The 16,924-nt window shown below is 35.4% G+C and overlaps 1 protein-coding gene across 1 annotated transcript in view; it reads left to right on the forward strand.

Annotated features, from left to right (window-relative positions):
- The window catches only part of GRIA2 (glutamate ionotropic receptor AMPA type subunit 2), a 182,884-nt gene that overhangs the window by 89,950 nt on the left and 76,010 nt on the right, over nucleotides 1-16,924 (forward strand). The window contains exons 4-6 of the mRNA XM_027866825.1: nucleotides 1,899-2,095; nucleotides 8,098-8,151; nucleotides 13,200-13,361. Coding sequence (XP_027722626.1) covers nucleotides 1,899-2,095; nucleotides 8,098-8,151; nucleotides 13,200-13,361 — 413 coding nt within the window. The remainder of the gene's footprint in view (nucleotides 1-1,898; nucleotides 2,096-8,097; nucleotides 8,152-13,199; nucleotides 13,362-16,924) is intronic.

The following is a 16,924-nucleotide window of genomic DNA, read 5'->3' on the forward strand; positions in this document are numbered from 1 at the left end:
AAATAATGTCAAAGACCAAGTTATTCTCTCTCTCTTTCTCTCTCTCTTTCTCTCTCTCATTCTCTCTTTCCTCCTCCTTCTGCCTCCCTCCCTCCTTCCTTCCCTCTCTCTCCCTCCCTCACCCCTCTCTCTGTCTCCTTCCCTCCCTCCTTCCTCCTCTCCCTTTCTCCCCTCTTTTTCTCCCTCCCTTCTTCTCTTTTAGTGGCCTGCAGTAGCAGAAAAGGCAAAGGGAAAGCTTAATAGCTGTATTCAAGTATATGAGTCGTCACTGTGTTACCATTGATGACCAGCTGATTTCTTTCTTTATGTGGGTGACATCAAGTAGAAATAGATTTATATTGTAATTTACATATATGGCTTTAATTCATATATATAGGTCACTACATGTATTTATGGAATGCAGGTTTATGTTTTGGGTGAATTATTTAATCCATCAAGCTAATTAGTGTCTTCCTCCCTCTCAAAAGATTGAGTTATAACATGAACAAGAGGCATAGTTCAGATCGTATCACTCCCCTAGGTCAAGAAACTTTAGGGGGCTCCCACTGACCCTTAACCACAATATGAACTTCTCTTTTGTCATTTAAAGCTCTTCACATTTTGACCCCAACCTAGCTTGCCAGACAAACTTTACCTAATTCCTCTTTGTGTGCTCTTCCCTTCAGCCAGTCTGGCTCATGTGTTGTTGTCCATACACAACATTCCATCTGCTATCTCTAGGTCCTTTCTTTGCACGTGCTGTTCCCCCAATCATGGGCCTGGCTCTTCTCTTTTTTTTTTTAATCTCTTATCTCTGCCTTTTACATCTCTAGCATTTTTTCAGTGTTGAACTTGTTTCTCTTCCTGCCTGTGGTCTTTCCTGATCTTAGTGCCCATCTTAGTGCACTGTTCTTAGTGCCCATCCTACTAAAATTACAGTGTATTGTCATTGTAAATATTTTGTATTGATATACCTGTAGGTATATTATTTACCAAAGTTGAATGTAAGTTTCTCAAGAACAAGAACCTTTTTGTCTGTGTATTTTTTTAATCCTCTGTTCCCTAGAACATATTATATGCTGATTGAATAAATGAACAATTAAAATCCTAGTTACATACTATGAAAACATTTGATATAAAGTTATAATGGTTTGGCAATAAACTTACATTAGGGATTAAAATACTCCCCCACTTGGGAAATAAGTTTGTTTGTGCTAAATGGTACACTCCAGGATATGAAATGGTACTCTGGTGACCTGAAAGAACTGATTTGTGTCTTGAAGATGGAGATTTTACTTATGCACCATAGTTTCCTTACTGTGGAATCAGGCCCAATAATGTGAAACTACTACATGATATGATAAAAGGCTTCCTTGAAATTGCTGAGTTAAGCACAATAGAATTTAATAGAGCAGCTTCCATGGGGTAAATACCATCCTTAGCTCTTACAATTGAACAGGCTTTCATCTTGTCAATAACTTACTTGATCCTTCTAAGACAGTAGTGTTGTGGGGGCATTAGAAAGAAGATAGAAAAGATATGAGGTTCAATTCAAGCAGTAAGAAAAGAAACAGGTGATCTAGGCCTTTGATTTCAGAAATATGAAGTAATAAAGGCACTCACAGTTCAGTAATATTATAAAGCAGACATCTGCCTCTGAAGAAGGAATATGCCTTTTCTGCCAAAGAATGCCCCCTTTGCTTAGCAGTGTGGCATCTAAGCACTTTAGTTCACAGATGTGGTTCTGAAATAATCAGATGCTATCAAAGATGTTAGTTGTAGGAAGAAACGTTATCATCTACTTATCTAACAAGCTTGTTAGAGGCATAATAATTAGAAGTTGCATAACATGATTCTGAGCTATTCAAATGATTTTAATGTTTTTTAAATTTTTATTTCTTAAATTTGTGCCCTCCCAGGCTTATCAACATTGCAAGCTGTCCTGGATTCTGCTGCTGAGAAGAAATGGCAAGTGACTGCTATCAATGTAGGGAATATTAACAATGACAGGAAAGATGAAACCTACCGGTCCCTGTTTCAAGATCTAGAAGTGAAAAAGGAAAGGCGCGTAATTCTCGACTGTGAGCGTGACAAAGTCAATGACATTGTAGACCAAGTAGGTGATGCTACTTTTTTTTTCATCTATGACCCCCAGATATAGAATTCTGGTGCAAAGTCAGCAGCTACAACAAGCATTGGGGGGAGTCTTGCATGAACAGCAGTTTTTGCTTTATGGCTTCAGTGTGACACAGCATAAGCCATCATTTAAATTATCCATGGCATCAGCTGGCAATAGCAGTGCTCTAAGATAATGCTGACCCAGCGGCTTGATGATTTTGACTATTAACTAAAACCTAGTATAATATGAGTTTTCTTATAAATTACCTTGCTTTTGTTTGCCCCATGAGGAATCTAAATTTAATACCTGGCCTTTATTTGTCCCATGCTTGGTCTTTATTTTATGTAATATTTCTCAAATTTGGACATTTTTTCATGGACACTTGCCATTTATGCATTTTAGATTGCAAAAGTTTTCTGCTACAATTAAAGAAAGACAAATTAAATCATAGTCAGTCAACAAGTATTTGTTAAGCACTTTCCTATATATCAGGCATTGTGCTAAGCACTGGGGATGCAAAGAAAGACAAAAACACAGACTTTGCTCTCAAGAAGCCCACATTCTAGTAGGGGAATCAATAAGCAAATATCTGGTTATATACAAGGTATACACTGTATATATGAAATGTTACATCACAAAAGGAGACTTTGCTTGGAGCGTGTTAGGTCTAGAAAACGAAGAGATATCACAGACCAATTCACTCATTTTATAGGTAGGGGAGCCAAGGCCAAGGGAGGTTTAGTAACTTGCCTAAGAACGCAGAAGTGGTAAAATGTCGGAAGGGGACTCTGATTCCAAAGTTGTTGCTCTATCACCTGTACCCCATGGACTCAGAAAGAATGCTCACCTTTAGCAGTTAGCCATATAGCTGGTTTTCCTTTGGTTCCATAGTTCATAGTCTCTAAAATTAGCCTTTTAGGGGTTCCATTCCCTGTATAGCAGTAAAGATAGGTACTTTAAAAACATTCTGCAAAAGGATGATAGTTTTTGGAACATGGCTTTTATGGGACTCAACCCAACAGTTGAATGACCTTGTACTGTCCCTATGCTCTCCAAAGTCCATAGATGATAAAGGAGTCAATTTTTTTTTATTCTTGGGATATATTTGTGTTTTGGAACATTTGTTTCCTATTTACAGCACTGAAAAAAGTAATTTTCTATTTTTTTTTTAGGCAATTGAGGTTAAGTGACTTGCCTAGGGTCACACAGCTAGCATGTGTCAAGTGTTTGCTCTGAGGACGAATTTGAACTCAGGTCCTTCTGACTTCAGAGCTGGTGCTCTATCCACTGCATCACCTAACTGCCCCAAGAAGTAATTTTCTAAATAAACCCATGTCACTTGCAGGAGTCAAGCACAAAGTAGGTGATAGGACTGTTGGGTTTTCTTAGATTAGAGTTGTGTGGTTATAGAGGTTTTATCTTCATGTACACACATTAGGTAACAAGAAAACCTACTACCTTGTGCCTGAAATGTTGGCCTTTTAACCCTAGCTGACCTGGGAACCTGTGGACACATAAACACCTGTGAAATCTGTGCTCATGGCCAGTGTTCCACTAGTTATCCAAAGTTTCTTGAGCTAGGGGAGTGACATGATCTGAACAATGCCTGTTTTTTGTGTTATCACCCATTCTCTTGAGAGAGATGAAGATACCCTTGCCTATTAACATTTTATCAATAAATATATCTATTTTTTTTTTGTTAAGTGTGTGTGCCCAGACACAAGAATTACTTTTTTTTTCCCTTCTCTCTGATGAGATCAAGGTCAATTAATGGAAAAAAAATAACATGAAAACATGCATAGTAGAGACACATTTAAATATATGCAGATAGATGATAAATAGATGCATAGTTAGACAAATGGATGATAGATATTTAAATAGGCAGGCAGATAAATTGTTATGGTTAGGAGAGCTAGAACCACTATACAGCATCCTGAATGAATCACTAGATGAATCATTTACTGACACCATCTGAGAGTAGGTTTGGAACAGGAGGTTGAGGAAGTTACTAAAAGGAAAGGTGAAAGGATCTGGCTGCAATGCTTGAATTCTTTTTAGGCTGAGAATGAAAAGTAGGTCCATTAATTTGTAAAGCACAAAAAAAATTGCAAACATAAATATCAATAAAGTCTTAATTGATATATAACAATACCTTCCCTAGGACAGTTAGGTGGCTCAGTGAATACAGTGTCAGACCTGGAGTCAGGAAAACATGAGTTCATATCTGGCCTCAAATGCTTACTAGCTGTGTAACTCTGCGCAAGTCACTTAACTCTGTTTGCCTCAGTTCCTAATCCGTGAAATGAGCTGGAGAAGGGAATAGTAAACCACTCCAGCAACTTTGCCACAAAAAACCCAAATGGGGTCATGAAGAGCCAGACACAACTGAAAACAACTGAACAGACAGTATGCTACCCCTAAGAAACACAGAATAGGACTCCCATTAAATTTCAAATAACTGAAAAAAGCAAAATGATTATGAGAAAAAAAAACAAAATGATTATGAGAAAAAATATCAAAATGGTATATGCCAGAGAGATGTCCAATTTGGTCAATCTTTTCTAGTCTCTGGAGTTGAAGGCATAACTGCTTTTAACCTGGAGCCCTTATATATAAATATATATATATATATATATTTATATTTATATATATATGTGAAATTCTAGAACCTGGTTAGATATTCACAGGAGTGACTTTTTAGATTGGATTTTAATATTTTTAAAGTCCTAAGATTATAGAAGAGATAGTTATCATCTATCATAAAAAAATCTGATGAAAGCCTAGATGAAACTACCGCTAGTACATTACCATTTTACCTCATAATCCTTGCTAATCAGACACTAAGTTCTGTTGTTTCAACTTCCTAAAGGAATTTATATTGTCAGCACCCTTTTAAAATTTCATTCCTCCAAGCAAAGCATTAGTCTTCATATTCTTGCAATTCTATACATTATCACCTTAGCTGGAAACTACACACACACACACACACACACACACACATATAATACATATAATATCAACAACATACCCTATTATACCTATTGAATCCAGAGTATTTGGTAATATGCATCAAAAATAGGAATTTGACAGAGCTCTGATACATATTTCAGAATACATTTTAAAACCTTGTGCTAATGATTCTACACAGCATAGGGGGCTGTCACTAGTCCTTTCATCAAAAAATGGTTTCCATGGTAGCATGCATTTTGAAGTACAAAAATTCCCTGTAGGTGGGGAAAAGTAAGGAATATAATTTCTTCATATGAAAGCATGGTGTATTGTTGTTGCCAATTCATTTATAAGATATAATAGCTTGCCTGGTTCATGTAGGTTGAGGGGAAGAGAACTTATTATTATTATTTTCATTTACATAACACTTTAAAGTTCATGAAATACTTTACATATATTACTTCATTTGATCTTAACAACAGCCCCATGAGCAGGTGCTATTATTATCCCTATTTTATAGATGAAAAAACTGAGTAAGACTGAGATTAAGTGACTTGCCTATGGCAATCTAATTGATAAACATCAGACACTAGATTCAAACCTCTTACTGCAAATTAGTAATTATGGTGAAGTAAAAATGGCTCTGGATTCAATATCAGAGGCCTTTGGTTTGGATCCTGGCTCTGGCACTCCCAAATTGTATTTCCTTACCTTGGACATATGACATCATCACTGGGTTCCTCAGTTTCCTCATTTATAAAATGAAGATTGGGGGGAGGGAAAATCACTTCTGAGGTCCCTTCCTGCTCTAAATTTTTGCTTTCTAATTTGGATCTATTTAGGCTTGTCACATTCATACAGTATAATGTCTCTTGTTAACATAATGCTACTAATTGTTTATAAGCTGAAGAAATGTCAATGAAAAGTGGTTCTCATGGCTTCATTATCTTCTTCCTTATAGACACTAAAATGCAGGCTCCTCATTAACCTCGTATTTTATCTCATCACTCAGAAAGAAAGATTTGATTTTTTTGATATTCTTAAGATTTTGTAAGCACAGTTAGCAATTGTTAGTATGAAATGGTCAGGTTTTCTCATCGCAGATTCATTCCTGTCACCCTCCCCCCCACCGCCAACACATAAATATACATAGTCTATATTTCCTTGGTATAGGAAACTCCTAGATGAGGAAGCCCCTTGCCAATGCAGATTGGCATCTTCTTCTATAGACTTAGAGTATTTTCTGGCACACTGAGTAGTTGAATGACTTGCCCAGTGTTTAATAACCAGTTTCTGTCAAAAGCTGAAGCTTAACATAGGTCTCACTGACCCCAAATCTAACAACTTAAGTACTATGCTAAGTACCATAGGTAGCTACATGCTTCAGTGGATAGAGTGCTGGACTTGGGAGTCAGGAAGAGCTGAGTTTAAATCCTAACACTTACTAGTTTTTTTGACCCTGGGTATGTAATTATACCTGTTTGCCTCAGTTTCCTCATGTGTAAAAATGAGCTGGAGAAGGAATTGGCAAACCAGGCCAATATCTTTGTAGGAAAACCTCAAATGTGGTCATAAAAAAGTTGAACATGACTGAAACGACTGAACAGCAATAAGAACAAGTCATCTAACATCTCTGTGACTCACTTTCTCATCTGCAAAATGGGAAGAAAAACACTTGCATCATCTCCATAATAAGAATTTTTGAGGAAAAATAATTTTAAATTACAAAACACAGAGACCATATGATGGGTATGGATAGACAGCTTCGGAGTCAGGAAGACATGCTAGACGTGTGGACACAGCAGTGCCACAGACAAATCTCTAAGACTATAAGCTACAGATAAGTTCTCATCTGCACTAGTGGAATGAGTTTCCACACTAGAAGTTGTCTATATCAGTTAAATTAAAGATATGCCCTTTCTCTGTTAAAGCACAATGTAAAAATGAACTATTAATAACTAACTTTTTGACTTTTAGGCCTACAACCCTACATAAAATCACAATAAATTTTATGCTAGCATGCAGAGAAGTAAAGCAGACCAGGGGGTGACCATATTGTTCATTTCACGTCTTCTCACAACTACTACCAAATTCAAGTGAACAAGTTGAATCACCAGAAAAGTGCATGTTTCACCTGAGTCTAGGTATTTTGGACAAATTTTTATTAAAAATCAGCTCAGTTTTGAGGTTATTTATTTTAGGTTATGATTCAATTTGGTAACAGTGATATTTGTATAAACTGTACCATAAAAAGTTCAAAAAGATCTTTTGAGAATTGAGGCAGTCTTACAGTCCTGAATTTCATTTTTCTATGCCCACAGCTGTTCCCACAAATTCAACCTATAATTTTTGAAGATATGCTTGGGTGTCTAATATTTTGAAAGCAGAGAATAAGTGGACAAACACACTGAATCTTAAAATTCAGATGTAAATAGTTTTGTGACATTTTATGCAAACTAATTTTATGCATTTAAGAAAGGACAGAGATTAAGAAGTCTTTAAATTTTTGTGGACACTTCTTAGTTTCGTATAAATATCTTAAATTTTCTATTGTTTCCATTTTCATGTGACTTAAAAGTACACACAGATTTCTGTCCCTCTCTGTCACTGAGGTTTGGAGGGGTTCAAGGGAAAGATAGAGATAATATGAAACAAACAATAACATATTTATATTCCAATTTACAAGACAATAAATATAGAGCCTGAAAATTTGTCATATTTTCCTCAAGGGAACTTAGAACTCTTGCAGAAGACCATAGGATGCATCATTGATGAAGAAAGCAAGTCCCCAAGAAGCAAAATGACTTGCTCAATTTCACAATGTAGTAAATGACAGAGCTGAGATTTGAACTCAATTCCATTGACTCCAAATTTAGTTCTATTTTTAGTTTACCACAGTGATTGATTTGTATTCTATTACTAAGCTGACTTCATCTGAGGACATACAAAATATAATGTTTAATTTATAATAATTAATGATATCAGTCACCACAAGTTAAATCAATGTTCAGAACATTTATTAAGGGATAATTTTTGTTTCTCTTTGACAGGTTATTACCATTGGAAAACATGTTAAAGGGTACCATTATATCATTGCTAATCTGGTAGGTGAAATTATTAATACTGTTTATTTTAGTAGAAGTAAGCATTCAATTGAGGAGGTATTTTTGAATGCATGAAATGTGTCTAGAACAACTCAGAAATATATTTAAAAGCTATTTTGATTATATCTGTTTCTGCAGATGAACAAAATCACTTGTTTTTCATGTTTTACAAATCACTAGTCATTTTCCTCTGGTTATAAATAATATAAGAAATGTGAAAAAGTAGTTAGGAGATATGAATTATTAATCATCTAGGAAGCAAGGGACCATGTCTTCTTTATCTGTGTATTTTCCTCCTCTAACCTCTACCATCATACCTTGCACAGCACACTGTACATAGTAGTTTTTTAATAATTTATCTCTTGAATAAATACTCATTTAAATATTCATATTTAGCAAAGATGATTTCTTTTGCCTTAAAAAAGATAATCAATTTGTCTTAACTATTTCTCTCTTCTTCATTTTCAAAAATTGGTCAACTTCTATCTTTTTTACTATACTAATAGCATGAGTTTATTATGTTAATATGTGAAGAAGATGTACAATAGTTATTGCTTAGCAACTAAGTAACAAACATAATAAACATACATTTAAATTGGACTGAACCTTCATGGACTTCTCAGATTTGGAGATTGTGATATTTCCTTGCCTTAGGAGAAGGACAAAATACTTTAAGTCCCAGAATCTCTGCAGGTCCAAGCTATTCTTACCACCTCTAGGAGAGCTGTTACAATAGAACCAGGAAAGATATTGAGTCCTGATAAGGAATTTTTCTTTAATGAGGGAATCAGACATTTCATATTATGAGAAGTATAATTATAGCTGAGTTCTAATAAATCAATATTGTCAATTTTTCATCTATCCCTTTGTCAAGCTATGTTTGTGCCAAATACTAAAAATGACAAGTCTCATTTTCTCCTGTAAGAACATCTCCTTATTTAAATCAATTCAACTAAAATTATTAAACTTTTACCATATCTTTTAGACACTATGAAAAGGAAACAAGAAAAATAGTTCCTCCTCTTGAGTAGTTTACATACTACTGTGGGGATATGCAATATGTATAGAAAAATAAATGCAGATTAGTATGAGGAGAGAGACAGAGAGAGAGAGAGAGAGAGAAGGGGGTGGGAATACTAGTAACTGAGGGAATTGGCAGAGGCTTCATGGAGAAGAAAGTAGTAGATAAACTTGCCCTTAAAGAAAGTTAGGCACTGAGACAGGTCTGCGATGAGGAAGGACTGTATTTTAGACATGAGCTACACCTTGAATGAATGTATAGAGAGGACAAGTGTAGTGTTTTTGAAGAAGTGCTAATAGTTCAGTTTGACTGGACTTGAGAGTACATGATTTAGTTCAGTAGGAAGTCTGGAAAGATATATAGGAGCTGGACAGCAGAAGTAGAGGAATCTGAATACCAAGTTGATGAGTTCATATTTTATGCTAAAGACAGTAGGAAGTGATTGAAAATTTTTGATGAAGGAGGTGACATTGTTAGACCTACACCTAAAAAGATTATCTAGGTCATTGTGTGTTTAATACATTGGAGAATGAAGGAATTGAAAACAGGAGGAAAATCAGAAAGCTATTAAAGTAATTCAGATGAGAGGTATGAACTAGGGCAGCAGTCTTTTGAGTGGAGAGTTGGCAAGAAGAATTGTGGAAATAGACTTAACAGGCATTGTCAACTGATTTAATATGGAGGACAAGGGAAAGAGAAAAGTTTAGAATCATTCTGGGATTATAAACCTAAGAGACTAAAGGAATGTTGGTGTCCTCAACAGAAATTAGAAAGTTTGGAGAATGGTTAGTCTTAAGTGGGGGTAAGGTGTGTAGAGATAACAATGTGTTTTAAACTTAAGGAGTTTGAGATGTCTATGGAACATTGATGAGTAGATTCCAACAATCACATGGTGATTTAGTATGTAGATTTTGGAATCATCTTCATTGAGATAATAAGTGAGCTCATGGGATTAGACAAGATCACCAGAGAAAAGAGTATTGAGACAGTTGAAAAGAGGACTGAGGACCAAGTCTTTGGAGAAAGGGATGAGGATTTGGCAAAGAATGCTGAGAAGGAGCTCTGAGGTAGTTAGGCAGAGAAGCAGTAAAGAATAGTATCAAGGAAGCTAAGAGAGAAGAAAATAACTGGGCTTCAGTAAAATCACCATTAGCAGCTATCTGATTTATTAACAGTATCAAATAACAAATACACATAAATAAGCACATAAGCATTATATAATCTGTGATAGAACTCTAGCATGTATTCGCTTCTGAGTTCTTGGAAATCAAGGAAAAAACGATTAGAAATCACATCACCAAGCATTACCAACCACCCCCTGCTGTTCAGCCTGGTCTCATCTCCACTATAGTTTTGGGAACAGATCCAGGCACTAATCTGCTGGTGTCTTACCTCTCACTTCTCCGATTCTCTATGTGCTGCTCTAAAGCTTGGGTGAAAGCGTCTTTCTACAAAAACACTGGACCCAAATAAACAACAACCCTAACAAACAATAAAAAATCTGAGCATCCCCAAGAGCATGCCAACAGTTTAGCCCCAGTGTCATGTCTCAGTATGTCCTCAGAAAGGAGGACAGTTCTCAGAATGTCTGGTCAGTTCTCTTCAAATAATTCTCTCCTCTGAAGCTCCCCAAAGTCTCTGTGAAGGGAGAATGAAGTGTTAACTTGGCTCAATTTATACACTAACAACAGAATTTAAAGAATAATAACTTTGAAGTTCTTGAGAACTCTGATCAACTACAATTCCAGAGGAGCAGTGATGAATCATGCTGCCCACCTCCTGACAGAGATGTAATGCAGAACGATAAATACACTTTTGGACATGGGCAATGTAGGAATTTATTTTGCTTGATGACTCATATTTGTTACAATGATTTTAGTTTTCTTTTTTTCAGCTTTTGGGAGTGGTAAGAGGGAAAGGGAGCCCAGGGAGAGGGCAGTCAAAAAAAAAGAAAGAAAGAAAGAAAGAAAGAAAGAAAGAAAGAAAGGAAAAGAAAGATCGTCATTGAAGTACTTAAAAATGCACAGAAGAGAGCATAAGAAGGGCCAGAAAGAATCAGAGACCAGAAGATAAGCTTTTAAAGTTACCTGTTTAATTTATGAAATATTTAAAAGAAAAAATAAGCCACACAGAATAGATGTTTGTAGTTTCATGTATAATATTTTTTCTTTTTCTCTTCTATTATATACATAATTTATTTTTGTGATTGTTAAATTAAGAATTTGAAAAGAAAAAAAACCTCTGTGATCCAATTAAATCAGATATTTGTAACCTAGAGTCCTTGAATGATTTTTAAAATATTTTAATGATGTTATTTCAATATAATTCATTTTCGTTGTATTCTGAAATATTTTTAATGTATTTAAATTACTTATTCTGATGAGGGGCCATAGACTTCACCAGATTGTTGAAGGGGTCTCTGACACAAAAAAGACTAGCAACCCTTGCTTGAAAGCTATAGAATCTTTATCCAAATTATCTGTCATCTTGGGTTTTGGCAACTCAACTCTACAGATAAATCACAGATGCAAAGGTCTGATCATGGTACTACAAAGGAAAATAATTAAAAAAAAATTTTACATAAAGTTTTTGTGATTGTTTTTTTCACCCCACCTTCCACAATATGCCTTCCCTTGTAACAGAATAAAAATCTGTTTCTGAGATATCTGTAATGCAAAGTATGCTCAGGGACAATCAAAACACCCAGCTCACTCAGTGCTACTGGATCATCATCTCCTTATTAATTTCCTTTCTCATCAGGTTCAAAAGTAGTGTAGTCCAGTGGAAAGAGTATTGGATTTAGAGTCAAAGGACTAGTATCTAATCTTCACTTTGCTACTTCATACCCATGTGACCTTGAACATGCTAATTAAGTTTTTTGGTCTTTAGTTCCTCATCTGTATAATTGGAAAATTGGATTTGATGGTCCTTCTAACTCTAATTCTGATTTCCTTCTAACTCTAAGTTTTTGATTCTGTATCCTAGTCAGAAAACTCTTTAAAACCTTCAGAAATTACTCAAGTTCCAGAAACCTTCTCTTTAATTGGCCCTGATCCCAGAGTAAGCTGAGCAAATCTCTTCTCTAAGAAGCTGATTCTCTTCTCCCAACATGAAACCCCAAATTTAGAGGCATAAACAGAATCACCATTAATGACCATGTATTTTATGAACACTATCAAATAATACACATATTTAAAATGAGATTTAAATGACTGCAATGACTTTCAAAGTGGAAGTCACTTCATTTCATATCATTTGGGAAATACTGGCGCTTTTAACTGTAATTTCACTTCCAAACTGCCATCTGCTATTTGAATGGTCTCAACTTCAGTCCACTTCTAATGTGAACTTGTCTGTTTTCTTTTTATGCCTCAGCCTCAGTCTAGGGGCTCATCTGCTTATTTCTTATCTTGTTTCTCTATAGCCCATGTGCTGGGCTTGGAGTCTGAAAGACCTAGTTCAAATCCAGCCTTGGACACTTAGTAGCTGTGTGACCCTGGGCAAGTCACTTAACCACTGTTTGCCTTAGTACACTGGAGAAAGAAATGGCAAACCACTTCAGTAGCTATGACAATAAAACCCCATTGACAATATGGTCCATGGGTAGACATAACTGAACAACAACTTCAGGTCAAGACCTGTATCTACCCACTGTACCCTATAGCTTCCATTTCCATAACCAAGAACCATGTATGGTGTGCTATGAGCTCAACAAAACAAATAAGAGACAGAACTTGCCCACTAATCACTTTTAATGAAAGGGATGTTACGTAAGTAACAAACACTGAGTAGGTACCTAGTTCAGCAATCAATCAATGGGCATTATTGCCCCCTTACTATGTGGCTGGTCCTATGCTCAATGCAAATATGAGCACAGACTCATAAATACATGGAATATTCTCCATGAGTTTTGCAGCCTGTGTTATGAAAGATGCGGCCCTACAGCAAGTGTGATGTGATTGGATAACTTTTGACTTTGGGGATTTATCTAGAGCGACTAAACTGATGTGGTATGTTCTCTGCCCAGGGATTTACTGATGGAGATTTATCAAAAATTCAATTTGGAGGAGCAAATGTCTCAGGATTTCAGATCGTTGACTATGAAGATTCTCTAGTGTCCAAGTTTGTGCAGAGATGGTCAACACTGGAGGAAAAGGAATATCCTGGAGCTCACACGAGTACAATTAAGGTTAGCTTCTTTTTGCCTGCTTGTTTATTTGTTTGTTCGTTTTTGGTTTGAATCAGTGAGAGGTTAAAATGAGCTTAATATTATTTATGGTTTCAACATTGTGGACAGTGTGATTTTATTACTTTATTCCATTTGTCTTAACTATGATTACTTACAGGGAGTGGAGAACAAAATAAATAATAAGCAAAGCTCATAACATGGCCCATATCTTTTATCAAACCTCTATTTTCTTCCTGGGGATTTGATTTCCTGGGGACTGATGAAGTAGAAGTCCATTAGTGCCCTGTTTCCTTACATTCATTCATTGATTCATTCATCAATTCATGTATCTATTGTTGATTCATCTATTTATTCATTTATTTATTAGTTTATGTGTTTGTTAATTTATTTACATAGTTGTGGCTATGATTTGTAGACAACTTCTCACTGAGGAAATTCCCTCTATCAATGAAGATCATCAGCTGTTTTATAAATCACATTCTCAGACAGTTTGTTGGAGCTCTGAGTTTAGGTGACTTGTCCAGTGTCACAAAGCAAGTATTTTATTAGATGGGGGGATCTGAAAATAGATTTTTCTGATTTTGAGGCCAGGTTCCTATTCTCTAAGCCTTGCATCTTCTTACTCACCTTCATAAATCTACATAATAATAGTAATATATCATATTTATATAATACTTAAAGGTTCACAGAGTACTTTAGATATATTCCCCCCCTCACAGTGCCCATAACAACTATGTGGTATATGCCATTATTATCCCAGTTTTCAAGGATGAGTGATTGAGAGGTTAAATGACCTGACTAAGATCATAGATTAATGAAGCAGTATTGGAAGAAAGATCTTTTTCATTCTAAGGCCAGAGCTCTATGCACTAAACTAAGCTTCCTTATGGCATGGTGGGTGGATTTTGGCAGATTGTGTGGGATGTGATCTAGTAGCAGAAAGGGGAAAAAAATCCATCTGTGTTACCCATTTTGCACGTAGATGGCTTGCACAATGCAAAGAGAATACTGAGTGCATATTTCCTTGTGATCACTTGGTCCCTGGGGGTCTTTAGGAAATAGATGAATCTTCTTTTGGTCTCATTTAGAAAAAGATACTCCTCCAACCTATGAAACAACTAAAGAATCAGTCAGTAAATGATTGTCAATTGTGTGTAAAGCATAAAAGCAGGGTTTGGCAAAATAAATGGTACTCAGATGAATCATAAATAATCTCTCTAGTGAAATCTTTGTTTTGCACATAAGTAATTAATCCAGTGGTTTTACACTTTGTGTATTGTGCATATTTTATTTTGCATATATATACACATCTATTTAGACTCACATATTAACTCTTTTTTTGTCACTAAAGCTTTTTTCTTCATTTATTTATAAAGAGAATAATCAGTCAAATGACTTCTCTTTTGTTGATGTATCTTATGCAGCTGACCATCTAAACTTTGAATATATATTTTATTTTTTAACATTGAAAAGTCTCATAATATCTACAGTGGATGAATGGGGTGGACTTTTATTTTCTTGAGAACTCAGGAGAATTTGCTTATATATGTATGTATATAAATGTTATGCATTTATACAAATAATATTTGTGTATATATTTGTATGTATAAATATATGACTATCATACGTGTATACATCTGTGTACATATATATTTACCTCATTGATTATTCCCAATGAATATTTATTATTTTTTTCTTCCTGAATTTTTTAAAAAAGATTTCTAAGTAGTCATAGAATCATAGAATGTTTGAGTGGGAGGAATCTTAGAGATTATTTAGTCCAAACTCCTCATTTTATGTATGAGGAAACAGGCTTAGAGAGGTAATATGAGTCACTCTAAGTCCAGGCATGAACTGCTAATTAAAACTCTACAATTCTTCCATTTATATGCACTTGAAAATAATTATTTTATAGTTAAATGAATAAATATAACTAAATTGTTACCACAGTTGCAAAAATGCACTGAAATATTTACTTACAAGTATGATGCTATGTTTCTCCCCAGCACAAAGTCATTCTCTCTCTGCATATTGGGCAATATAGAAGAAGCATTGATTTAGAATTTTATGGCATTTTAAAGATCACTTAGACCAACCCTTTCAGTTTACAGTTAAAGAAACCAAGCACCAGAGAGGTTCTTGGCATCACAGATTTAAAGCTGGAAGACATATTAGAGGTCAGTGAGTCCAAACTCATCTTATTTTTTTACAGATGAGGAAAAAAAGTCACAAGGTGAGGCGTTCTCTCAAGGTCACCCAAGTGATTACTGTTGCAGCTAGGCTATGAACTCAATCCTTTGGTTCCAGATCTAGGATTCTTTCCATTGCATTGGGGATTAGCAGTGGATACAGCACTAGATCTGAAGTTAGAAAGACTTGAATTAAAATCTACCCTCAGACACTTACTAGCTGTGTGATCCTAGGCAATTTCTGTCTGCCTCCAAGTCTTCAACTGTAAAATGGGGATAATAATAGCACCTACCTCCCAAGGTTGGCATGAGGATATAATGAGATATGCTTAGCACAGTGCCTATTATATAGTACAAAAGTGATTAAAAATGCTTATTCTTTTACCTTCTATGGTGATTAGCAGTCTTTAAACACTGTGCAGACCAACATTAGATTGGAATTCGCCCTCACATACTCAATAGTATCCAGAAAAGGTGTCAGATTTCAGAACTTGGAAAAGCTGAGTCAACATTGAAACCACTTTTCCTTGTGCACAAAGACATTTCCATGTATCCTGACCTTGCAGGAACAGAGCCACACACCCTTTTGCATAGCAGTTTGGCATTGTGTACTAATTCAGTCTAGAAAAGGTGGGGGAATGAACCCAAGAATTTTTCAAGATTGAGAGAATCAACTCTTTGGAGTGTATATGGGATGCTTCTATTATCAAGTAGGGATTCATGTAGCATTACTAATTACAACAAACCTTTGCTGAAAAGTACAGGCAGTGATTGACTATTGAACTGTCTCCTTTTCCTATGGGAGCCAATTAGGAAGGCTCAATAAGAGACCAACAGATGAGTGAGATTTTTTGTTCAGTGTGATATTAACCTTCTTTCATTCTGTAATTAGATAGACAGTATAAGACAAGAAAATGAAGGATGTTGAGTTTTGTGTTTTTTTTTTTAAATGTACAATATGAAGTTAAAATAGACCTAAATATGGTTGTGGAAAAGAAAAAAAAATCCCTATTTGTGATTGTGAAAAAAAAAATAGATAACAATAGACAGTGGAAAGGATCCTGAATTTGAAGCCAAAAGACCTGCGTTCAGGTCCACACTATGCTATTTACTACCTATGTGTTAGCTTCTCTGTGTCTGTCTGTATGTTTTATCTTAAACATTAAATATAAAGCCATGGAATTTTGTTCTCTTGGCTTTTTAAAGATCCTTATGCTTTTCTAAAAATTAAATTCATAAAACCCCAACATTATATTAAAAGGCAGCTTTATTTTCTGCTATTCATTGAGAACCAAGGAAGGTTTGGTTTGATCACCTGCACTGAGACACAGCATTTATGGTTTTGATAGATATAAGTTTCAAAGAACTGAAATC

The sequence above is a fragment of the Vombatus ursinus genome, unplaced genomic scaffold (assembly GCF_900497805.2).
Source record: "Vombatus ursinus unplaced genomic scaffold, bare-nosed wombat genome assembly UNPS02014784.1, whole genome shotgun sequence".
In the NCBI taxonomy this organism is placed as follows: Eukaryota; Metazoa; Chordata; class Mammalia; order Diprotodontia; family Vombatidae; genus Vombatus; species Vombatus ursinus.